Below are 25,881 nucleotides of genomic sequence, written 5' to 3' on the forward strand. Positions count from 1 at the left end.
TTGGCTAGATTAGACGGAACAAGTTTAGGCAATACCTGATGTTAAAAGATGGATTCGTTGAAAAAAGTTGTTAAAATTATCTGGTGTTAAATTCACTTATATAATCGTAACAGCACTGCAGCCGCGACAAGTTTATCACGCGCGAAACGTAATGCTACTGGTGCACATGAACAGCTCGTTAGAAACTTCAAGTTTCTTTCCTGTCAGCGCGGATGCTAACTCGGTTTTTTCCACGAAGCGTTCCCAATCGGACATTCCGTGGCGATTAGATCGGATTTCTTCGAACATACTGTGCTTTATACCAGCGTAAACGCGCAATATTAATTTCGCAAGAGGAAAAATAAATTTACCTATACATTTATAAACAGGAAACGCGCAGACGTTTCTTATTTTCATGTTGAAACGAGTCAAAACAAGGCTTAACTTTTTTTTGTGGAAAGAAAAAGAACGGAATGGGAAAGAGAGAGGTTGTGCTCGTATTTGACACATTTACATTTATTAAAAAATAATATAAAACGACGTTGCTATTTAAGTTTTCATAAATCACGTTTTTAAAAACGGTTTACAATAACTATTGCTATTTTCACAGAACTCATCAAAAAATAAAACAGCATAAGCTTTATAAAGTTGAAATATATATAGATAGATAGATATAAATATATATGTAGATAGATGTAGTGTTTAATGTAATCGTTTTTCCAAATATTGCATTTGAACAAAATTGGCAGCTAATCAAATTCAACACAATTTTTTACTATAAATTTTGATCGTCTTTTTAGCTAGAATAGAAAAATAACTATTGTAAAAAATCCTATGTCAAACACTAGCTTTCAGTACTTTTGGAAATATTCCTACAGAGAGAAAGAGAGAGAGAGAGAGAGAGAGAGAGAGAGAGAGAGAGAGAGAGAGAGAGAGAGAGAGAGAGAGAGAGAGAGAGAGAGAATTTATATGCATAAAGCTATCTCTTTTTTTTTATATTGAGAGGGGAAACTTTATTAGAACACATGATACACGTATGTCTATATCTTTATGATATACTATATGTGTATTTGATATAAATGCATTGTAATATAGATTGTGTTTTAATAGTCACTACTAATGCTGAACTAATAATCAACTTAAAAAGCATTTAAAAAAATTAGATTTTAGAACTATTTTTCGAGAATACATACATGTACAAAATATTTAAACACACACACGTGCGCGCATATACATGACACATAAAATTATAAAGAGAAAGTCTAAGAAATCAGATAAGGTACGACAGACTATTATAAGAAATAAATGTATAATATTTACAAATATAAGAATTAAAGTGTTTGGTTGTCATAAGAGACCATAGATTATTCATGTACAATTATGTGAAAATGGGAAGGTAATTGCATTCATGTTATTACCTTAAAATCAAAATTTTCTATGCGATTTGAAAAATCATTGAACACATTTTCAAGTTATTATTTAGAATAAAGTTTAGTTATGTTTGTATAAATAAATACCGCGATTGAGACGTATATTTAAAATTCTCTTATTTAAAATGTTTATTTATTTCTTTATAAATTACTTCAGAATTAAAAACTATGGACATTTTCATAACAGAATTCTTTCGTTGAATTTTGAATTCTCATTTAATACTTTTGTGTACAAATAATGATAAAACCAAAGATAAGATAAGCTTCTTTAAAAATAAGATTCGCAGACATGTGAACAATTTTCAACCATAGAGATTTAGATTTTCAAGTAAACATTATTTCGTCAATTTTCGCTAATCTGCTAATTAGTACATAAAAATGAAAAATGATAGATGAACTGATATTGTTATATTATAAGCGGGTTTTCTATTATAAAATAATATTCTGAATTATTATCTGATATTCTACTTTTTTAGCGAATAGACCGTATTATAAAAATGATTAACACGATTTTCATGTTCCATCGATTTTACGTGATACGTAATTCACGTGGGTCTACGCAGAATTACGGACTTTTCTGTTTGTTTATTATATTTATTATATTTTTTGTAATATGGTATGTAATGTAAAATGTAATTCATAACGACTAAAAGCGGTCAAAAATAAAAATTAGCGGTTAAAACAAGCGGTTAAAACTTTAATATCATTTATTATAAAGAGAAAGTTCCAACGTATCAATACTGCATCATACATTATGCACGATATCTGCATAAATTATTTTTTCCTTTATATTTTTTTCTGTAATCAAAATATCAAATAGTTTGAACGGAGAGTTAAGCTGACAAAAACTATTTTAGTTTTAGTATAATGTACGATAGCAAATTAAAAAGTAAATTTATAATAATAATTTTTTATAATAATAATAACTTCACAACCATTAAGAATAGAAGATTAGAACTAGAGAATTCTAGAATATTTGTACATAATTCTATCAAAAATATAACACTCTTCACTTATATATAATGTTAAAAATATTTGTTATATGTTTAGACGTTAGATGTTAAGTTGCCAATTGACAAGAAAAAGTGCTAATTAAAAAAACTTTTAATTTAATTTTCTTTAGATTGAAAAAAAGAAAATTTAGGAAAAGAAAGTTCTCTTGAATTATAATATTTGCCAACAAACAAACATAGAAAATAATTTCTGGAAAGTATGTCGTATAAAAGTTTGTAGGAATATATATAGCTAATATATTTAAACACATATAAAAGTCGATTATATATATAAATAGACAAATTAATGCAATTTAAATAAGAACGTCAGTAATAATGCTACAATGTAAACAATGATATAAAAGTATGTTCTGGTTTCAGTGTTTGTATTAAAGTCTCTCGAATATATTCCAAACGTTACTAAATTATTTGTATCGTTATTTAGGAACATGTTAACGTTTATGTTATTGTCGTGAGTGTATTCATTAAATGTCCAATCTTTTAGAGGAAGTAAATCTGAACCTAATGTAGAAGGCATAATTAAATTGTTTTTATAATTGTGGAACTTTGCCACTATTTCAATATTGCTAAAAACTGTATTTGATTCTTGCACAGAACCGCATGACAAGATCGAGTCACTCGAGCATTGTACTATGCCGCATACACGCACTTTAGCTTTAACGGCAACGTAACGACGAATACCATTAAAAACTACTAAACGATATTTTGTATTTGGATCTACTTTCGTAATTTCTACTGTAAACTCGCAGCAGAAATCATTTTGGCAGACAGTTTGTATGATTCCAGTGAAACTTCTTTCTTTCAAAGAAACTGTTTCAAAAGCGTAAATATCTTCGTGTAACAGGAATATTTTATCGTTATATGTTATATTGTTTTTCTGCTTTTTACGTAATTCTTCGTGTATATACTCCTTTCCATTGTGATATGACTCAGCTTTCAGTTCATCCTTTTTTGAATGACTGCGATTTTTTTCATATCTACTTTTCTTTTTTATTTTGGGTACATTAAATATCAATATTTCTTCGTGTATAGTATTAGGCATTATTGCTATACCGTCTCCTTTACGACCTGCATAAAATATTATTCTACATATATATTTTCATAGTATATAGAAGACTCTAATTATGAATATTTAAAATTTAAAATGTAATTTTACCTAAGTAAATTCCACTACCAACATTGCCAACGTCAGGTCTGTTATAGCCCGAAGCTAAGAGGTTTACATCTTCAGCAAATGACCATCCAGCTTGCGTTTGCACAGCTAAAATAATTAATAACATTAGTATACATATATATTAATGATTGAAAATTTTGAGAAATAGGAAAGCTTTTGTTATTTCGTTTACCTGTTAAGAATGGTGCCTCAGAATACCATGCTGTAGGATATACAATGTCAGTAACTTTATGTTCTCTTGTCAATTGCAATGCAGGTTCACGAAATAAAATATCAAAGCATATAAAAGTTCCGAATTTCACTCCAAAGTCAGTATCGAAAGTCACTACTTCTGGTATTGGTGTCACATTAAATTGGGGTTCCGTTGCAAAAAGATTCACTTTACGATACCTATTAAATGTAATTAAATAATTTTCATATAATATTGCGAGCTGTATTGTAACACTAATTATTGACTAAATACCTGGCAATAATCTTTCCTGTGCGATCGAATACAACATTACTGTTGTAATAGAATATTTTGTCCTTTGGACAAGGTGTGGAATTGCAAGCTGCTTTCTCAGCGATATTGATTACTACATAGATTTCATTGTCGCTTGCAGCACATGATATTTTTTTCAATGCCTGTAGATAACAAAATTTTTAGATATAATTAAATTTTTAGATATAATTAAGTCCGTCAAAGACCGTTAATTGAAAAAAGGTTTTCAGTACATATCGAAATTATTATTGGAATTGACAATTAAAGATAGTGTAACTATAGAGTGCGAATTGTGCAGTCATAACTATGTTACTCTCAGAGTCGTAAATTGAATTAAAATTGCAATTATTTTTAGATAAAAATGTTTTTAATATATTATTTATTTCTGATAATATAAAGAATTGCCCGGTATATACATCAAATACATACCTCGCTGACTTCAACAGTATTTTGAGTACAAGGTGTATAATTGTCCGAGGCACTAGGTATAATAGTTGTCCAATCTTCCATTTCTTCTCTCTCTGGCAAATGCGTTGAGGTCAAACCATCTTCAGGGAAAACAATTATATCAGCTTTCTAAAAATTTTTCAGATGTTTTAAGTAACTTTTGTAATATAAAATATATTGACAAGAACTAATTCAACAATATAAACTATGAAATTATTACCTTTTTAACTATTATTTTTATCTAAAGATACTTACATAAAGATGACCTGCTTTTGTAATAAGTCTGACATACGCATCGGAATTTACTTTCAAAGTTTCACTGATGTTAGTTAAATATTTTGAGGGATACTCTACTACAGCCGCTACGTACGTTGTTGCGTCTAGTGTTGATCTCTGTAATAAAGTACAAGTATATAAAATTTATAAAATTTATGGAGTTTTTCAGAGAGAATATGTTTTAACATATTAGAAATATAAGTAGGTATCACTAAATGGAAAAAAAGATGCTTTATATTTACCTGATGCGATAGATGTGCACATACTACTAGTAAATAACCAATAATCCAGTGCCGATTCATATTCGACAATTTAAACTGTTTCTGTCGGGAGAAAAATTTGATATTTAACTTATATAAAAGTTATATAACTTATATAATGAGAATTAACTTATACTTATGTTACAATAAATTAGTTATTTGGAAACATTATATGTTAATGATTAAAATTTCAAATTTTTAATAATTTCAGAAACATAAACTCTTTTTTCTAATTTTAGAAAAGTGTAAAGTACGTTCCGAAAATTATCACAAAAAGTCAGACAATCTTTTGTCCATGACCATACATACTGTACTGAAATTTGCCAAAGAAAATTAATAAAGATCTTACAGAAGTATTTACAATTTCTTGATTAAAAACATTTGTGATAAAGTTATAAAGATGATAACATGTCAATAAATATTTGACATCGACTTTTTATCGATATAAGATTGATGACAATTATTTCCGGCTGCAGAAAACAAAAGTCTAAATAACTAGAGTAACCGAGAATAAATTACGAATGTTTTCAAAAAGATAAAGACCTTTTTTTAGTCTTCGTAGAAGTATTAATATTTTATTGACATGTCTAGAATTATTAATTTTTTGCCTTTTAATACACAGAGAAAGAAAGTTAGAGATTATTTAATTATCACAGTTAACTCTGCCGAGAGTAGATTTTGCAAAGTATTTGTTATAAATTCTATTGGAAAAAATTTAAAGATTTGGCATTGTATAATGTTGTTAACAGAATGTTGGCAGAGTAAAGTTTGTAGTAAAATGTGTTAAAACAAAATATAATATTGTATTGATTGATAGTGAAAAATTACAAACCAACTTTGACATACTTACTATACAATTTGATGCAGATTGACGACAAAATAGAATTTGCGTTCAACTGCAATTTTATTTTATTTGTCAGTTTACTGTCAATTTAGTTTTGAAAACTTCAGAAGCAAATGGATACAAATTTGAAGTGTTAAGTATTTTATATCTCAAATATAAATCTTTTATTATAAAAAATAAAAAAATTTTATAAGTTGTTCTATTATAATGTCTAAGTATTTATGTACAAAATTTCTCATTTATTTTAACATTATTTAACTTTTATTTGTATTGGATTTTATTTAAAATCACATTTTGTAGTGCCATTTTTACGTTTGTTTACGAGAGAAAAAAAAGATGCAGATAAGAAAAAATGAAGATTTTAATATGTTAATATTAATATATATAATTATTTTAATATAAGTTTTATAATACTGTAAAACAATCATTATAAGCATCACTATCAGCATATCGCTATTACCAATATTACAATAATAATTACTGTAAAAATGATTTCTGATTATAATTATTTTACTGTGCAATTATTGTCGTAAATATTATATTTTTTTCTTAATGTGATAACATGTAGTTGATATTTTAAAATTTCAATTTTTTAAATATAAAAACAAAGCAAATTTGCTAGTAATTTTTGGTATTTTGAATTTGTTGCTAATCTTTTGTATCACGAACAGTTTGCTGACTAAATAATTTAGAATTTTGTAAATAATTTAATACCGGTTGAAGTTAATTGCTTTTGGCATAAATTACGTCAAATAATACAATTTAGAAAATTTAATAACAAATAATGCATTGCTTATCATTAATATAAGAACCTGGACACAGATTTTTGCATAACACATAAGAAATTAACCAATAAGAGACCTTTATTTCCATCTGGAGAAAAAAATTGGCAAAAATTCTGATTGATTGATTCTTTTATACAAGTTTGTACTTTTGTCCTAAGACTTCGAGTTTCACGAACAAAAAGATTTTGCAGGAATTAGTAAAAAAATTATATTTACATGATATTTTTTACTAATTACTGAAAACACAATTTTCTACTGTCATAAACTTTGGAATGGCGCGCATTTATGTATTCTATCGTGGTGAGTTAATTAGAAAGTAATTGACTGACTGTGAGTTAAAAAGTAGTTAACATACAATAGCATAATAGCATTCTTTCCGCGCGATGTTTTGTTAGTAACATTTAATAAAGCATTCCAAGGCTCGCTTTGCATAAAATCTTTTTTCCTAATATTTTACTCACAGAATACAAATTGGTCAAGTTTGATCAAGAAACCTGCACTACATCGCAAGTATAAACTGCTAGCTAGATTAGTTTAATACTCAACATTATAAGGTGAATCAATTGCAAAAATTGATGTAATTACCTGGAGTATATTCATTTGTATAAGCGTAAGCACTGTGGGCGTTACAAGTTTCTTGAGCGTGAGGTTATTTCGTGCGGACTGTAATTCTACTGGCATGTATGTATATCTCGCCAGAAATTTCCCTTCCACGATCTCGCCAGTGCGGCTACTTCGCCTCGTGAATCAATCTCAATCGGACATTTTGCAACGATTGTATCGATACATACTGTACAGCCCATATAGCATAAAAAGATTGCAGCAGCACTGTAGAAATATAGAAAAATGTTGTGGCAATAGTAAAATACTTTTAAAAATATTGCAATACAGCATTAAAATGTAATATACTCTCTAAATCAGTGAAGCCATTGAAAATACACTGATTGTTCAGTGATAATATACATTAATATATACAGTAATATTGAAGTTGAAATTACTAAAAGACAATGAATATTCACTAATCACAGTTATAAGTACGGCACTGCAAATCGGTGATAATATATTGATTGTCATTTAGAGAGTACTTCTGATAATATTTTAGATATTATCAGAAGTTATATTAATACATTTTGACACATATAATTTTGAGGAATATGTCTCTGAATTAATTTCTACACAGAAATACGAAAAAGTTACTATTAAAATACATCTTATTTTTGAATATACGATCTAATAATATTTAAGCAACAAATTAATACAATCTAATGAGCAAAATATTGTCAACAAAGTAAGTTTTTTAAATACTTAGGTTCTTAAGGGGATCCTAAAGTGCTCGACAAACTTGATCGGGTCGATAATGTATGTACAGTCATTCGTGCATACCATAAACAAGATTTCGTATGTATTTCTTTTACAAATTCGGAAATTCTTTTCCAAAATTAAAGTATTAATATTATTATATTAACTAGATTTTATACCGAGAATAAACAAAATGTTTTTTAGACTGCTTTTTTTCTAATCTATATCTGAATTTGCAGTTATAAAAAGTTCATGAAACTAATCTTTTTTTCTAGACTTTTAATCTTAGACTTTAATCTTTGAATTACACGATATTGTTTGTATATGTTATTTCTAGAGGAATACGATTTCATTTTGTACATATGTATCGTAAATTTTATATACTAAGCAAATATTGTCATCAAGTGACAGCTTTACGTACCACAAATGAAAATTTTTTTTGTTTTTTATACTAAATCGACCGTATTTCGAGATAAAGAATAGGCCTGTAAGACTTTCAATTAATAACAAGCCGCCGGATGTTTTACAAGACGCATGATACTTTATTTTAAGAGCATTCCTAATATACAATAAAACTGTAATTCCCTTAAATGGCAATATTAAATATCTAATTAGAACTTTCTTTTTTTAATAATTTTAAATTTAAAATTATGAATCTTTCGTTTCTATTATATTACTATATATATTTTATTTATTATTAATTATCGTTTATTGTTAATATTAAAAAATCCAATTATGAAAAAGCGAAAACAAAAGGAAAGCCAAAAACAGGTAACAAATAGTTATAAATATTAAATATCGTCATTTAGGAGAATTACAGTTCATCCTATATTAAGAACGTTCCTGAAATAAAATGTCACACGTTGACAACAAAATTGGCTCGAAATGCGCAACTAAATCCCAACTCTAGTCTAAACAGTACTTAAGAAATAATTTGGAGTGTTATATCTAGAATTTAATACAAAGTATATACGAGATACTATGAATTCCATAATTTCACATCTACTTCATAGCCTTCTGTCCTCTATGTTATACAGAAATTGGAACGCAATTAATAATTTTAGATGGCCAGACATTTCTGTTTGCGTGTGTAAACTACATAGAATTTTAACATTGACAGCAAACATATAGCTTGGATGTTTGTGAAAAATGCTAAATTTATAAGAAATTTAATTTACTAGAGATTTACACAGACTTAAATGTATGACATATAAGTTATGTACGTTATATAAATTATATAAATTACCTGCTTCTGTAAGTTTTTATATTTTTACAGTGTGATTCTTAATTAAGTTACAAAATAAAATTCTAGGTAAAGGTTTCTATCTGCTTCATTATCTGGCGCCAGATCGCGTCATTCTTAGTGGTAGACTAGCTCACCTGATGGTAGGGCGGGATAGGGTGAAATGAGGTGGCACTGGCATCCAGTCCATTAAATCGCGGATCCACAGGGGGAGGGGTTGGCAATAATCGTCACGCATGGATTCTAATAACAAGAAAGAATAACATTTATTTCAAAAAAAGAAAAAACAAAACGGTGGACAGAGTCCAGAGATTGTATCATTGAATAATTCATCGACATTAGGATAATTGGGTGTTTCGACACATAGCAATGTCCCCGGGCCTCGTCAATCTAATCAATTTAATTAGAGACATTGTAAAAGATTCTTTTGAAAGATATCTTATACGAGACAACTTATTGAATTATTTTTAAGAAATGTTGTGTGATAAAGTCTTCAAAAAAATCTTCTTAAAAAGCTCTGTCTCTCAATAATATTTATTTGGAATTTGTATAATTGGATTATGAAACGACAATAATACTAATGGATTGAATTGTAATGTAGTATTATGTTAAATAACATAGAATTTGTCGTAATGTTTTAATTATGTTTTTGTTTTTAATTTAGAAAAATTTAATATTTAAGTTTTTCAAACGAAAATAAAATGCCATATATATATATATATATTTCAAATTATTTAAATAAAATGATTATTAATTAATATGCATAATAATAAAAAATAATTTTGAAATATACTTGCATAAATAAAATTTCTCTGGTGGCATTGAAAAAGATAACGTAACAAAAATCACGCAACTAATTTTTTTAGTATCTATATATATATATATATTTATAATTGCAAAGCTTTAAAGCTATCTTTCACTAAAATGCTAAGTAAAAATACACATATTCTCTCTCTCTCTCTCTCTCTCTCTCTCTCTCTCTCTCTCTCTCTCTCTCTCTCTCTCTCCCTCTCCCTCTCCCTCTCAAGTCGGTCTTTCATGACTGACTGAAGATCGTGATCTTCATTTGATGTATTCGTATGTTCATGCATATTTCATGATTCATGAACTGTCTTGGCAAAGGTACTCTCGGTAGTTTGCCATTGCTTCTCGAGAGATGATGATTAATTAAAAATTTGATATTGTTCTGAATAAATTTGAACTTTGGCACAGAGGGCAAATGCAATTTCTATGTGCAATAAGTAATTATAAATTATTTATAATATAAAATAAAAAAATGGTTCTATAAACTTTACAAAAATAAAAGAATTAAATTTGTCTAGTAGAAATCATGGATAAAAAATGTTTATAAATGAGTTGTGTATATGATATAAAATTAGTTTTATATTGTTATCTCCACATTTAAAAAACTGTTTCTATTTAAATATATTCTCATGCTATTATCTGATATAAATTTTAGTCTATAGACAATTAAAGTAAATGAATATTATAAGTTATATGTTTTAAACTTTATTCAGAATTGTTATTTGTATATTTTTCTATGATTTACTGTTTTTAGAATTAAAGATCGTAGATGTTTTTGTAATAAAGTTCTTTCGCTAATTTTTCGAACTTGTATTTGATAGCTTTGTATATTTCACACACATGAGTCTGATCTTATCTTAGATATGCTTTATCGCTATACAAATAAAATTTATCCAAATTAAGATAGGAATCATAAAAAATAAGATTAACAAAAATTTTTTGTCAATGTTTTATATTTTAAATTAAATATCACTTTAATTTAAATTAAACAATTGATTAGTACATATAAAAAGTGGGGACTTATGTCGTATCGCCACACACTACAATGACATTGTAATTTTGCATTTTGCAATGCATTGTTTGAATTTTGAATATATATTATGGTGAGAATAATAATAGTAATATTGATAGTAGTATTGTTACACAAAAATGTTAAACAAAGCAATGTATCTTCTAAAGAATATGTAATTATGAGAGATGAAGATATATCAGACGCGTGTGAAAATAAAAGGAGGACATCTGAACATTTATATCTGAACATTTACATCTGTATCTAGAACATTTTTTGCAAAACGTAAAAATACGACGTATTATTTCCAATAAAATTGCAATTGAAAGAAATTCTTTTCATCTCTCTTTCTCTTTTTTGCTCCACTCTTCAATTTAACTGTTTTACATAATGCACGCGATGCTACATAAGCATAGATCAAAGAAAATGTATTGGCATTTAAACATTTCCTGCGAATTTATAATTAGCAGTGCTAGTAATCCATATTGCATGAATTAATTCCAACTGGATGGTAACTCGACGCGTTGATTTCGTCATGCGATACGCGCGTATGTACCTCAAATAGTATCGCGGCGGTTCAAATCTTGGGTAGACGTACGCAGCTTTGTCTGTTAAATGTTACCATCGTCAGTATACTGATTGTGACGAAAGCGACGTATTATTTATAATTTGTGTTAAAATTCAAGATAAAATTTTATAATTTCTATAATTTTATTCACCATATAAAGCTGTCTTCAAATGATCTATTGATATGAGAACCGTATAATATAAAAAAATTAAAGGATTAATGAGTTATAGTCACACGTATTGAATTACAAATAATATTAAAATATATTTTATTTATGTAAACATATAAATAGAATTCTACCCTGAAATCTGATGCGAATTATAGATCGACTAAAATCGGCTCAAGAAGTATCCGTTCCACATGCGATATCCGATATAGTTTACTAAATCTACACACGTAATCTTGACTCGACAAAATCAATAAAGTTGGAGACTGTGTTTATTAAATTATTGCTGTAAAATGTAAGAGTTTTCAAAAATTTTATTGAGTTTTATGTAACAAGCAATAACGATGATTTAAATAGTAGTATTACGTGCTTCTATTTGACAATCCCAGATTTATAGTTGACACTGTTACAAGGTCGTTTAAAATTCGAATTTAATTTATCTAATGTATAACAATCATATACAATGTTATAATGAATTAAAAATCGCACAACAGTATCTAATGTGTGATATGAATATGAGTCGATATCTATGTTCCATTTACCTAGATTTCAAAGTGACGTATTCGGAAAAAAGTTTTAGTCATGGAAAAATATATGTTATATATGTTGTCAATATTAATTTGAGCATTGTGTAAAAAAATGTGCTAGTTCTGTCGATTTGTTTTGACGGTCGCATCAATCTTTCGACTTTTCAATTAATATTTTGTTTTAGCATATTTGCACTTTTTATCAATATAAAATAAGGATAATTCTTTAATATTTGTCGCATTTGTTATATTTGTAAATATTATATATTATAATGTATAAGTAAATATAATTTGTAAACAATTGGTGACAGGTCTCAACAATAACATTTATATATATAATAATCAATGACTGTTCGGTGGTTTATTTAAACGATTACATTATAAATGTTATCGATAATAATTATTGTGTTCATAATATTGACATAAAAATCCAAAGCAATTTATCATTATTATATATAAGTTTATACTAATTCCGTATCTTTTGCAAAAAATATTAAGAATAATACGGGTAATGTACTAATGTAATTTTTTGTATAATTACAATTATAAGCATATAAAAATTGAAAAAAGCGAACAATGATTCAAAGAATTTAAAAAGTATCAATATTATACATATCAATTTATTTAAAGTTATGCCTAAAAATTTGTTAAAAGATTTTATTTAGATAAAAATAGCTCTATTATAGCTAAATTTGTTAAAATTGTAATGCAATGGAGAAATTTAGAAACTCTATTTGTATTTAGCGTTCAAAAAACTATAGAAAATAGCTAGTTTTGTTTTAATTTTTTTGTTTAATCATGTTGCCGAGACTTTTTTTGAATAAGAGCATTATTTTTCGAAGAAAAAGATTAAAAAAAGAATTTTTATAAAAAAATCTAAAACAGCGTTGCAATATAAAATATTGTGTAATAATTTAATTATGTAATTATTTATATCGAAAATTGTCTCGTTAAGAAAATTAAACTAGATTTGAACCTGTATTAAAACTTGCGCAATATACTTTATTGCTAGAATATTAAGTGTGCAATAATTAGATTATCTTAGATGTTACTTTTGATTGAAAAAAAACATTTATGTAGACCAACGATTAATAAAACAGAAGAAAATATTAAAAATAAAGAAGAACAAGAAAAGATATTTTATGAGGGGATCATATTTTTCATACATCGATATTCGTTCACAGAAAAATATTTGCAATTCGAAATTGCGATGTCTCAGTTGGAATGTGATATGCGTCTATGCCAAATTCGATTACCATTCGCTTGCCAAGATAGAATTTTTTTAGTTTTTATGTATAAATTACATTTGTTAAGAAACTTAAATTTTTATACATTACATACGTAATTCTAGTTTATAATAGAATAATTCCGACTAAAAAAGCAACATTATTTAAAACAATAATTTAATTAAAAGTATTTATGTATATATATGAATAAATTTGTGTGATGTAATCAAATTTAATTTTTATCAAGATCTACGGGGGTAGAATACAGGGTAACATTGTCTAATTTCGGTTTTTTATCTTTGACAAAAAAAGCGTACAAAAAGGCAATTAAAATAGAAACAGATATTTGCCACCGGTATTCCCGATAAATCTATTCTGTATATCAATTGTTTGTATTCTTTTATGTTTTTTATGAAATAGAGGATTTATCGCTCGTTTTATTCAGGGTGAGACGCATGATCAAAGTACTGGTTTTGGTCAGATTGACTGTTAGCAAGTGGTCTGGTTCGAGCCCAATTGAAGTTTCAAGTTCGATCGATTCGTGACACTAAGCCTATTTAATTAGCAGTTCCAAAGTGAACGCATGATCAAGCGGAGGGCTGTTAAGTGCGAATCAGACTAACCCGTAGGTTAAATCTTGACCGAGGATTAAACGAGCTCGTCTGCGATTTCTATTTACCTCCCTTAGTCTCGCTCGCCCCGTTATGCGATTAAACGAGGCCGTAGCATCCAACTTTTACCCTTCGTAGTTGTGTGGTGTTAGTGCAAGAGAATTTTAAAGCAGCAATCTCGGTCTCGAAAATTCGTTGACAGCTCTTGTGATTACCATGTCGTTTTAAAAAACGAAGATAAATAAGCATAACAGCATTTATGAACATAATATTTTATTTATTTTTAATTATTTATTGTTATATTATTTTTATTGTTGTATCGCGTTATCTATTGCTGTATTAAATATTAATTGTGTAATATTTATACGTCTTGCGTGATTCTGTCTCACATTATTTTTTTTGGTTAAAATATTTAACCATCTATTAAAAAATATGATTTGTTTTTATAATTATTTTAATAAGTCCACGCTTAATAGGAAAGAGATTAATGTAACTAATGTGATTTTCGTGCACTTTCTAGTATAATAACTTTTTACATGTATTTTAAGTTACTTCACCAAAATTTTTATAAACAAAGCATTTGTTTTAAATTGTTATTTCCTTTTATCATATAAGTTTAGTGCTGATTACCTTCTTATTCTAATGTTAAATGCTACAATTTAGATTAAAGTTATGTTAAGCATCTTCTGACAAGAGTTAAGAATACGAAATTAGCGCGCGGAAGAGAGAGTTAGTGCTGTGAAAACTATTTAATAGTCAAGTATTCTTGGCAGAACTGTTGAATTGAAGATCGGAATGCCACTCTAAGCTTCTCCATTTTCTTCCCAGGCTAACATAGTTAAACCTACGATTCATCGCTCGTATTCGCCCGTGTACTGCATTCAGCCAGTCTAATCCTTTCGGTAACGGCACGTTGGAATGCGAAGCGGTTGTGAATGGTCGCGGTGTCAATCCACTAATGTGTCGATAACAGACTGTAATAGACCCTAAATGTCACACTCTCGTTCGAGCGTAATTATTGCAGAAATAGATTGCATTACATTAAATAGTTATTTAAATAGTACCAATAACAAATTTCATATAAAATAAATAATGTTTATTTCAAATAAGTAATATTTTCTATAATTTAGAAAATGTTATTCGTGCATGAATCTAGCATCTTTTTCTATCAGTGTAGTCTATAAAGAAATTTAGATTTGTTGTTGTCACCGAGGTGATGCCTCAAAAAAATGTTTAACTATGGACTACATCTTCTGTTCTTTGTAAAAAGGAAATAGTATAACAAATGGTTGCGTGCATAATATGAATATCACAAAATTTGTTTCTGAGAGATTAAAAAAATCAAAGCCGCAGTTTAAAAAAGAAGAATGTAACGTAAAAAAATATTACATTTTGGGGTTTGAAAAGGAGGTTAAAAAAATAATAAAATAAAAATTCTCTTTATTTTTTTCACGAGATAACCGGATGCTTAAGCTGCAAGTATCTTCATCGATTTTGTGCCGGAACACAATCTCGTATTTTTAACACAATCTCGATTAAGTGTGACAAAAAAAAAATAACACATTATTTCTATAAGTTCTTTGATGAGATGTTAATGTATCTTGTTTCTTCTAAAATTTTAAGTCAATTTATTGTTTATTGTTTTCAGTAAAATTATACTATTAAAATATATTTGTTCGTAATGCTCTTATGGCGAATAGCGCATGTCCGTTAATATCAATCGTTTATCTACAATATTTCTTATTCTAACAAGAATAAAATAAAAGACGTATTAATGCCAACTAGAATTTTCATAAATAGTAAAGTATAATTAAGAACAAAGCACAAAAGTATGAAATATATTGCAAAATATCTTTTAAGATATATTAGATGTTAGAGTTATAGGATTTGTTTAAAAGATTTTGGAGGAAAAAGTTTGTCTTTCAAAAACTGCTTACAATGACTCGATGATATTAAGTCAAGTGGTTTGATCAGAAAAAATGTTGAAGTTTTGAAGAATACAAGGAAATTTTGAAAAATACTGTTAGAAAAAAATTTCTTCTTTTAATATTATTTAAATAATCAGTTGAAGGATGTTCCGCTAAAGTAGTAATATAACATTGGTAACTATTCAAGCATTATATAATTTTATTTCAAACAAGAATAAAATATATATATGTAAAGGTAAATGATGGATTGATTTCTTATACAGTAGAAAACGTTTCATATTCATGTTAAAATCAATTCTCGTTAAACTTTTTGTGCTGAATTTATAACATATTCAAGTGTTAATTTAACATAATGTAATTATGTTATTTGAATATTTTATGTTAAATTGATATTCAACATTTCTTTGAGTTATAATAATAATAATGCATCGGGGGATGATCCCAAGCAAGGTTCCACTTATGGCATTCAGACCGAGTCCATTGTGCCTCTTTCTTTGAGTTAAAATAAATAGTTTATGATAAACAAACAAATAACATAAAAAGAATTTGTTTTAAAACATAAATTCTAATTTTAACGGAAAGAATATATGCGTTAACATATTATAAATATTAATTTTACTAAAGAAATATGTTTTTATACTTTGTTTTTAAATTATGTCAAAGTACGTGTTACATTTTTTGTGTTAATTTTTTCACATAATATATTTATGCTATTTTCTAACATATTCACCTCGTGTTAAATCAACATAAAAATTTGAGTTTTACCGTTTGAGACATATAAATTAAATTTCAACACAACAAAATTTTCAACTATGTATTAATAAAAAAAAAGATCAAAAATTTTCTAGGAGTTTAACGTTATTTTGTTCATTCCGTGTATAAAAGTTTTGGACGCTTACCGCGCGTCATGGTGAAGAATTTGTCGCTTTTTAAAGGTTACCGCGCGCAAGTCGACTCAGGATGCTGTACGAGTCCGTCGGATCGTGGTGGTGAATAAGAGAAGAGGTCGTACGAATTCGACTTTCCACTTCCGCGCTTTGCGAGGACCGCGCCGCCCGTTTGCAAGAGCGAAGCCTTCGCGGGGGCAAACAAGTCGTGTGCAAGTCGGCGGGGGTGTGGTGGTCGGGACAGCTTTGCGAGGTGCCCGTAGTTTGGCTGGTGCGCCGGCTGCCAGGTGGGGGTTGACCGTACGCGCGGGGGTGAGTGGGGGCGAGAGCGAGCCTGTGAAAATCCATGGTGGGGGCTTCGCAAGCCGCGAAGCAGCAGTGCGTCGCGACTCTAGCTGCCACGCGGTTGTCTATCAATCTATTCCCACTATATCGGGGTATCCTCTCCTTATCTCACCTTCGTGTAACAACCAGTGACCGGCTGTAATTCGTCAATTTGGCACACTCTTATCCTTCTCTGCTCTTTCTCTCTCATCTTTTCTCTCTCTCTCTCTCTCTCTTTCTCTCTTTTTTTTCTCTCCCTCCCTCTCTTTTTTTTTCTTTCCCCTCTCCTTATTCCCTTTCTTTCCGTTATTCGCCGCTTCTTTTTCTCTCCTCTCCTGGTTGAGAGCCATCCTGTTCTTCTACCTTCGAACACCTCCACCATTTGGTCCGTCGCGCTGTCAAAATCGCGACTGGTCCAGCGGTCTTTTTTCCTCTTGGTCCCCGGTAGCGCGCGGTTCAACGCGAGGACTGTTTCCGCATAACTATCGGTCTTCGTTGATCATCATGAGACGCAGCGAGACGTCGTGCGCCGCTTGAGAGTGTATCCGAGGCGTGTGTTGACGCACCGTGAGAAAAACGTGCACAACCAACGCGCCAAAGTGAACGGCTGGTGCCCCTCCATCGGTGAGCCACGGCCGGTGCGCGTTTCCCCCGCGCGGGGCGCATCGTACCCCATTTCCGTGAGTATCCCGAGTAAACTTCCCGTCTTACCCTAGCGCGCCGCCAGCGTACTCCCCGGGTACTCGATCTTCGATCCAAATCCGACTTGCGATAATTGCGACGAATTGTTCGAGGTATCTGGCTTGGGAGGCTATACGTTAAGCCCGGCGGCGAAAGAAGGAATTTTTATTCTCCCTGCTCCTCCTCTTCATACAATTGGAACAATCGAAACTGTCCTGGTACCCCGATGTATGGTCTCGGTCTCGGATGTATCTTGCAGCTATTCGCACGTATCGTATGATCGAGAACTCATTTCGGAACTGGTTGCCCTGAAATTCGCATTAGATTGGTTTTACGAGCGTCCCGAGTATTGGGTTCATTCGATACGGTGAGTGTCAAGGTCGTAAGGATTTTCGCGCACGGCGACGATAAATTCGACACCCGACCCTTAACTACCGCTCCAGTAAACGTACGATACATTTTAGATTGGTCGGCAGAAGTAAAAGGTACTTCTGTCGCGCGATTTTCTACGTGTTACGCATATGCAGGTACTAGTGAGAGTGACGTTGATCATCGCGTTTGGATTAATCGGGGGAAAGAAAAAAACAGGCAAGCAGTGCGTTAGCGCAATCGTAAAATTGATCGCGCTCTCATCGAACAAAATTAATTAGCCGCCACCGGCAAAATCTATTATTTGCACGGGGACATTACTTTCGTGATGACATTCGACGACGGAACTTTATTACATTCAGAAACTTCATTACGGGATGCACTCTGGATCGATGGACTTGGACACGTAGTTTCAATTTTATCATTCGCTAGGGTAATTGTTTTGATAATGAACCTTTCTTACATAGGTACACACTTCGGGCTGCTCACTCTCACTTCATTTTGATTGGATATTTTCGAGGGGAGAAACTTTGTGCCTGCTTGTTAAAAAAAAAAAATACATGTGTGAAATGAGCAAACGAGAGCCGATAGTCGGGGAAAAATAATGGCTAGGCTATAAAATCTCTTTCCTATGTTTCCCGAATAATTAATTCAATTCCTAAAGCAACATTGAGTTATTCATTAGTCATGTATTAATTAAATGATTGACAACCGCGTCCCGGCGGAAAACGCGATTTCACGATTTCAGGCGCACGATTTGCGACGGCAATTGGCTCTAGAGAACATCCTTCTTGTTGGGGAAATCTCGTGGCTTGTAATATACCGTGTTACGTAAAAGAAAAAATTTACCTCACCTAAGACGCCCATTTATCGGAGAAGTGGACTAATCGACTTTTCTCGCGGAGGGGATGTGTCTCGACAGTATCGGCCGATATCCATGGTGACATACATATTCTCCCTTTAATGGAGCGTGCCACGGCGATAAGAACGGCTGTCTCACTTTACATCCGGTCGCGAGCCAGTTTTTTTTTGCGAGTGCCGCCACCGCCGCTGATTACGTCGAACCGCTTTTATTCGAGACTAGCAAATCGATAGTTTACGCCCATCATGTGGCCCTTTATAGAGTATTTATTTTAGAAAAAAAAAGAGACTTCTCTCCACGCCCAGCTGGCGGTAGTCTCGGTAGAGGTCTGCGCGTAGCAGATCGTGCATTAGCCGTGGAACGAACGAAGGTCGAGGGTCTCGTTGACGCTCACATAATATATTCATGGAATTAAGGCTTATCAATATATCACGCTATCTCGTTGATATTTTACCTATCGGCCCTCCCGGGTCTGTCGCCAGGGCGAAGTTATCATCGCCACGATCTCCGAGATTTGAGAAGGCTTGGGACAGCTAGAATATCGCCTGCAACTCTGTCGTGTTTAAACAGGGTATCCTATAATCGGCATGCAGACCCTGCTGTGTTTCGCTTCCGCGAAAATTAGAGTCAAGCTTTGTACGGCGAACATGCCGAGAAACATTATCCCGTTTCGATCTCACCAAGTTCCGATATCTGAGTAATTAAATTGTTAATTAAAATTATATTAAAATTAATTTCGCTTGTGATTGTGATGGAAACATCAACATTTCGTTATTTTATCTTGAGCAATTTGTAAATCGTTAATTGACACTTTTATATGTCGTGACATTGTTGCTAATGAAAATCGATTTCATATAAATAGAAAACTACGCGTATTTCTTCCAATAAAATTGACAGACTGAGAGAAAAGTATTTGAGGTATTTGTGATTACAATTGAACAGTTGTTAAAATAACTACGGCTAGATGTTTTATTTTTATTGCTATTACAGTTAAATGTTAGTGATAATAAAATGATTATAAATTATAGTTAAATTATAGCTATTATGTATAATATGTGCATAAAAAGTTTGTACATTCAAATTTATACATCAATAGTTTGAAGAATTATACATGCTATCTTTCTTTCGCGGTGTGTGTGTGTGTGTGTGTGTGTGTGTGTGTGTGTGTGTGTGGTGTGTGAGATTCATGCAGCATCTACTTAGTGAGCACGAGAAAATTTTGTTTATTTAGTCGTTGTTTTGTTCTCATTTTTAAAAGAACTCCGACGAAGTTCACTTTCGTTACTGCATGCTTCTTTTTTCTTGAAAGAAGACAGTAGCAGAAGCCAAAAGAATTTTGTATACATATAATGAAAAAGTTGTGTTAGTAAGCAATGTGTTTAAAAAGTGACATCGTCGCTTCTCGAGCAGCGATTTCGATTTTAACGTTCGATCGAGGTCAGGTCACCCTAAGGAAACCGATGATGGAGAACAGAACCTTGATAAAAACTCAGCTGTGTAACAACGTAACTTAATTTGCATCTGACTTTGCAACTTATTCTTACAAGTATTTTAATTTATTAAAACAAACCTTATGTGCACACCTAATATATTTAAATCATGATAATTGTAGCTACGTATTTTTCTGTTAGTATAACATTTTATTTTATTATTAAATCAAACTTGTACAAATTTATACATACTCTACAATTTAACTTTATAATTATTTTAATTTCATAATTATTACTATAACAACTATTATAATAACTATAAAAATGGAGCTCTTAATTTTAGTTATTTTAACATTTAGTTATAGTCACAATACCAAACACTATTCTCTCAGTGCACAACGTGTACTTGAAATACACGATACGGAAGGAAGTGATGCAACATCTGATAAACAAGCGATACTGATTATGAGAGAAACGCGGTCTCGTCATTTATGTATTTTAGTATCTTGTTGTCTTTAGACGATTCATAATGTAATTCACGTCAGAAATTAGAATAAACTTTCATCTCTAATATTATATGCTGTGCAATATAAAAAATATTAGAAGAATTATGCATAAAAGAATATTGATCAAAGAATACAAATAAATAAAACGTTATAAACATAAAAATTCTAAAGTTCCGATGTAAATTGTAAATCGTTTAAAGTAGATTTTGAAACTGGATAGCGCAAAAATGAACTAAGCTTATTAAACCGAAAAGAGATGTGCTCTATACGCTTTTATAAATAAAGCTCTGAATTTTAAATTTAATTTATTTAAAATTGCGAGTGGTTATTTCGGTTTTTGGGTCGTTTAATTAATCAACGTCGTTATTACACTGACGTAGTCACTTTAGAAGGAAATCGTGGATAATCATGTTTCAATTAACGTAACTCCTGCGAGAGTAGGCTGACGAGAGCTAAGAGAGCCCGCTAGCTTCGCTTTGTTTCGCGTGGTACGTGTACCTATTAGTTAAGCACACCAGATTTTGAATGAATTAACAAAATCACATTATTGGTTGAAATTAATGGACCGTGGACGTCTTGCCAATTTGTCTCGTTTGTAGGTGGAATTTTCACTCGTTTATCATACGAAACGAGATCCTTTCAAAGCCGGTGGCGGAAGTGCGTTGGCGCATTTGCCAGACACCGTAAATGGTGTTGGCTGCAAACTGGGAGTTTACGAATCCAAAGATCAAGACCGCGACCGAGGGAGCGCATTGTTGCGATGAGCTATTTGCATTTCTCCGAAACTCGCGTATTAAACTCGCAATTGGGGTGAACGTGTTCACCGAATGTCGTGTACAGAGAGAGAGAGCTCTGCCGCTGACGTACGACGCATAAATGAGTACAGACGTGAAATCTAAGTAACACGGCCAATGAAATTGTTGCGCCGTTCGGGGAAAGCCGCGGAATAATTTGCCATCTTGATATATTCGTGCCAACATCGCGGAACGCTAAGGGAGAAGGGTGAGTCGACCGGTAGGCAACGTAATTTACGCGAGAGTTGAGCGAAAAAGTGTGGAATATAATAAACGGTCGTCTATCCGGGGTGGGCGGGCGGGCGGGCATTAATTATGAACGTAATTATGTAACTTACCGTTCTCTCGCATTATATCAGAATCGCTCGAGTATAATCGGATTTAAATATCCTTCCGTGCCGGGTCGCGTTATAGCGGCAGGAACGCTTTCGATCCTTAAGTTAGATTCTCTCGGGCGGGCCCCTGGTTAAATAGCACTCGGCGATTATATTGTACCTTATATCGACACGAATAACGTTTCTTGGCTCGGGAGCGCGTAAATTGAATCGCTCAACCGCGCGGCCCGCGCGTCTCTTATTACACCCGACGGAAATGCCGCAAGCCGCTCTACCAGCGGCAAATAAATCCCCGCTTCGTCGGGATTTCCCCGATTTCGCTGCCCGACTGATTAAACGGATGTTACTTTTGGTCTGCGCGAAACGTGTGCGTCCGCCCCCTCCCCTCCTCACTGTCGAAACGTTTTCTCATATGCCATCAGCCTCCGCTCGGCGGAGGTGTGTTCGCTAGCTTGCTGTCTGACCGAATATGCGGGACTATCCCTTGATTTTAAGGCCGGGGACGAAAACCGTCTATAGTCAATATTTATGTAGGTCAGGTATTTCTCGGCTGCTCCCTGTACGGCGCACGGGGAATCTTCATTAGGCGTCGTTACATTACAGTGCCCTCTTGATAAGCATATTTGACAAGGCGCTTGATTAATAACGAACCATATTTCCGAATTCAGTTCCGTTGACGAGCGTGCGGTTTATGCACTTTTGAAACTTTTGCTTCTCGAAGTGTGGTCCTGTGAAAAAGATCGCGTCTTGGTATTAAAATTGAGTCTCTGTTAAAATTGTGTTGAAATTGATATTCAACATTTTGTAGTATCGTATAAATAACGCAATTTAGGTAATTGCCCTACCAGCGATACATTGGTAGTACATAGGCTAATATTGGCTAAACATTGGTTACGTTAGGAATACATTAGCCAATGTTTTCCCAATGTAACGCCAATATTGGTCACGGAATACTGGTTCCAAATTAGAATGCAGTTAATGTCTAATATGAAAAATTGATTGGTTTAATATTGGCCCAATGTTGAGTCAATATTGAACCAACATTGTTACTTAGACAAAGTTGCTAAATAAGACGAAGCGTCTACTTCACAATATTAAATTAATATTGAGAATATCGTTTTTACATTACTTCCCAATATTGCGCCAATGTTTTATGTTACTAGGATGAAACAATGTAATGTGATTTTAAAACATAAAACTAAATTAGTGAAATGTACATAATTAATTTAGTTTATTATAAACATTAATTTTAGTGAAGAAAAGTGTTTCTAGAATTTATTTCAAAATGTTAAACGTTTTTTGTGTTAACTTTTTATGTAAATTTATGTTTCTAATATTTTCATTTTGTGTCAAAGTAAAATACAGATTAAAATATTAAAAATTCAAGAGTTTAGGATCATGTATATTAATTTAATACTATTAATATTAACACAAATTTACTTACTGTGTAAAACAAAACGATGCGACAAAATAATCGAAGAAATTGATAAAATATTTACGTGATGCGTTTATTAGAAAGGAAAAATTGAAGAGATGACACCGTCAGAGGCTTATTTTGGATCGAGTAGTTTTGTGAAAGCGTTTCTTTGTTTAAGAATTTATATATTTGATATGAGAACTGCAGTGTAATAACTGTGCCTCGCTATGCTTACATGCGCTTATGTGCGCGTTCGGTATAAATTTTACAAACACGTGAAGCAGTAAATGACACGATGGCGCTGCGTGACTGCCAATGGAGGTCACTTTATACATCCACTATGAGACTCATGCAACAAATAGGAGTCGCTGTACCTCAAAAGGGAGCGTTTTGAGACTATACACCGGGTGCTCTGCACGCATGGATCGTATTGCACGTTAGCATAGTGCACAGTGTTCCATATGCGTTATGAGCAAAGCAATATCTTCTGTCTTATTAAATACAGTATTTTATCGTTCAAAATGAAAAAAAGGAAACATTGTGACGCGGGAAACTCGTACTATTGTGAATTTGACTAATTTGGAGTTTATCAGGTGTTTATTGCCGAGAAACTTGGAATTTTCATATATAGAACTTCTTTTTTATCTTCGAAAATTATGAATTTTTATAACATTTTTATATTTTATTATTTTAGGGAATTTTATTTTTAAACTTAAATTTTGTATCTTTTATTTTGACAAAATTGTCTTTGACAATTTTTTTTTAATAATGTAAAATTGATAATAAATTTTCAACTAATATGACATATACATTCATGTATACTTACATAAACTCTTGACTCATTTTTATTTAAAAAAATCAGTGTCAATAAAAAATAATAATACATTATTTTAAATTGACATTGTGTGTTTAATTATTCTTTCGAATTCAGTATTCCGATGTGTATGACAGATCATTATATGCCATATTTAATTTATATTCTTTTTAGTATTTTTTAGTTTCTCAAATTTAATATTCAAAATTTAAATAAATTTTTTATGACTGTATGATCAAAAATTTTAAACATATAATAAAATATATTTATTTCAGAGCTACTTAAAGATTTTTTTAATTCTATTGTAAATTTTGAATAATATTTTTAGAAAATCTAGGAATTCTGACGGAATTCTTCTGTGAAATTTGAATAAACAAATTTATTTTTTCTTTATCGGATTTTCATATCAATAGTGGTAAAAATTGAATATGTTTCTCACGTGTTGAACTCCGGGAAGGTACAACTGAATGATAAGACTAAACTTCTCACTTGTCAGTTTCAAAGAATTTCTACTTCTATAAAATTTACATTTCAGAATTAGTCGTGAAAACGCAAGATTGAAGAGATGGATTTTTCTTTTATTCGAATTAGTAAAATTTAATATAACAAATTACACAAAGCTCATTTGTATTATTTACATTTTATTTTTACGTCCAAATGATAAAATTGAAAAAAGGTCATGGACAGGATAACTTTGTGCACAAAAATTACAACTTTGTGCATTGTAAAGTTGACCAGTTTGGAGTTTATCTTCTTCTCGTCGAATCTATCTATAGGCGCCGATAATACTGTGCAATTGAATATGCTTCTCACGGGTTAAACTTCGAAGAGGCAACTAAACGATAAGACTAAACTTCATATTTAACTTCAAACAACTTCTATTTCTCACAACTGAACTCCGATTTTAGGATTAATCATGAAGACATAACATTGAAGATTGAAAAATTACAGTAAATAATAGATTATTCTTTTACTTGTGCAATTCATTAAAGTTTAATATAATAAATTCCTATACATAAAAATTTTTTGTTTTATTTAATATAAGATTTTATTTATACGTCCAAACGTAAATAATAATATAAAAAAATGAAGATTGTGACAATTTTTAGCGCAAAACTTATATTAAAATTCACCAAATTTGGAGTTTATTTTTCTCTTATTGTATTTAAGTATCGAGAATAAGGTAAATATCTTTTAAATTAAAGTCAAATTGAATATATGTTCTTTTACTTGAACACGGAAACTTACATGGAAACTTATTATTAATTTTGGATGTTCTTTTTTAAAATATTAAAATTTAATTGTAGTTTTTAAATGTACTTTAATATTTATAAGGCAGATTATTTTAAGTATTCTAAAAATTAACTTTACGTTAACTTTTAGAATATTTAA

General features: G+C 31.0%; 2 protein-coding genes across 5 annotated transcripts in view; one reads left to right on the top strand and one right to left on the bottom strand.

Moving 5' to 3' along the window:
• LOC105839870 (vanin-like protein 1) overlaps window positions 1–25,881 on the bottom strand; it is a 28,368-nt gene that overhangs the window by 927 nt on the left and 1,560 nt on the right. Inside the window, exons 1-10 of one of the 2 annotated variants that reach the window (XM_012686475.3) lie at window positions 16,970–17,239; window positions 9,369–9,474; window positions 7,275–7,517; window positions 5,043–5,123; window positions 4,780–4,917; window positions 4,507–4,653; window positions 4,060–4,220; window positions 3,769–3,986; window positions 3,579–3,683; window positions 36–3,490 (exon numbers count right to left, since the gene is read on the bottom strand). In XM_012686475.3, the coding sequence (XP_012541929.1) occupies window positions 2,706–3,490; window positions 3,579–3,683; window positions 3,769–3,986; window positions 4,060–4,220; window positions 4,507–4,653; window positions 4,780–4,917; window positions 5,043–5,123; window positions 7,275–7,370 (1,731 nt within the window). In that variant the 5' untranslated portion in view covers window positions 7,371–7,517; window positions 9,369–9,474; window positions 16,970–17,239 and the 3' untranslated portion in view covers window positions 36–2,705. Of the gene's footprint in view, window positions 1–35; window positions 3,491–3,578; window positions 3,684–3,768; window positions 3,987–4,059; window positions 4,221–4,506; window positions 4,654–4,779; window positions 4,918–5,042; window positions 5,124–7,274; window positions 7,518–9,368; window positions 9,475–16,969; window positions 17,240–25,881 lie in introns of those variants that run through there. The other variant, XM_036284844.1, reaches the window with a different exon arrangement.
• LOC105836540 (synaptotagmin-7) overlaps window positions 17,567–25,881 on the top strand; it is a 198,775-nt gene continuing 190,460 nt past the window's right edge. Inside the window, exon 1 of one of the 3 annotated variants that reach the window (XM_036284852.1) lies at window positions 17,567–17,961. The gene's annotated coding sequence lies outside the window, so the exon portion shown is untranslated. Of the gene's footprint in view, window positions 17,962–18,031; window positions 18,330–25,881 lie in introns of those variants that run through there. The other 2 variants (XM_036284851.1, XM_036284853.1) reach the window with 2 other exon arrangements.

This window comes from Monomorium pharaonis, chromosome 3 (genome assembly GCF_013373865.1).
Source record: "Monomorium pharaonis isolate MP-MQ-018 chromosome 3, ASM1337386v2, whole genome shotgun sequence".
Classification (NCBI taxonomy): domain Eukaryota; kingdom Metazoa; phylum Arthropoda; class Insecta; order Hymenoptera; family Formicidae; genus Monomorium; species Monomorium pharaonis.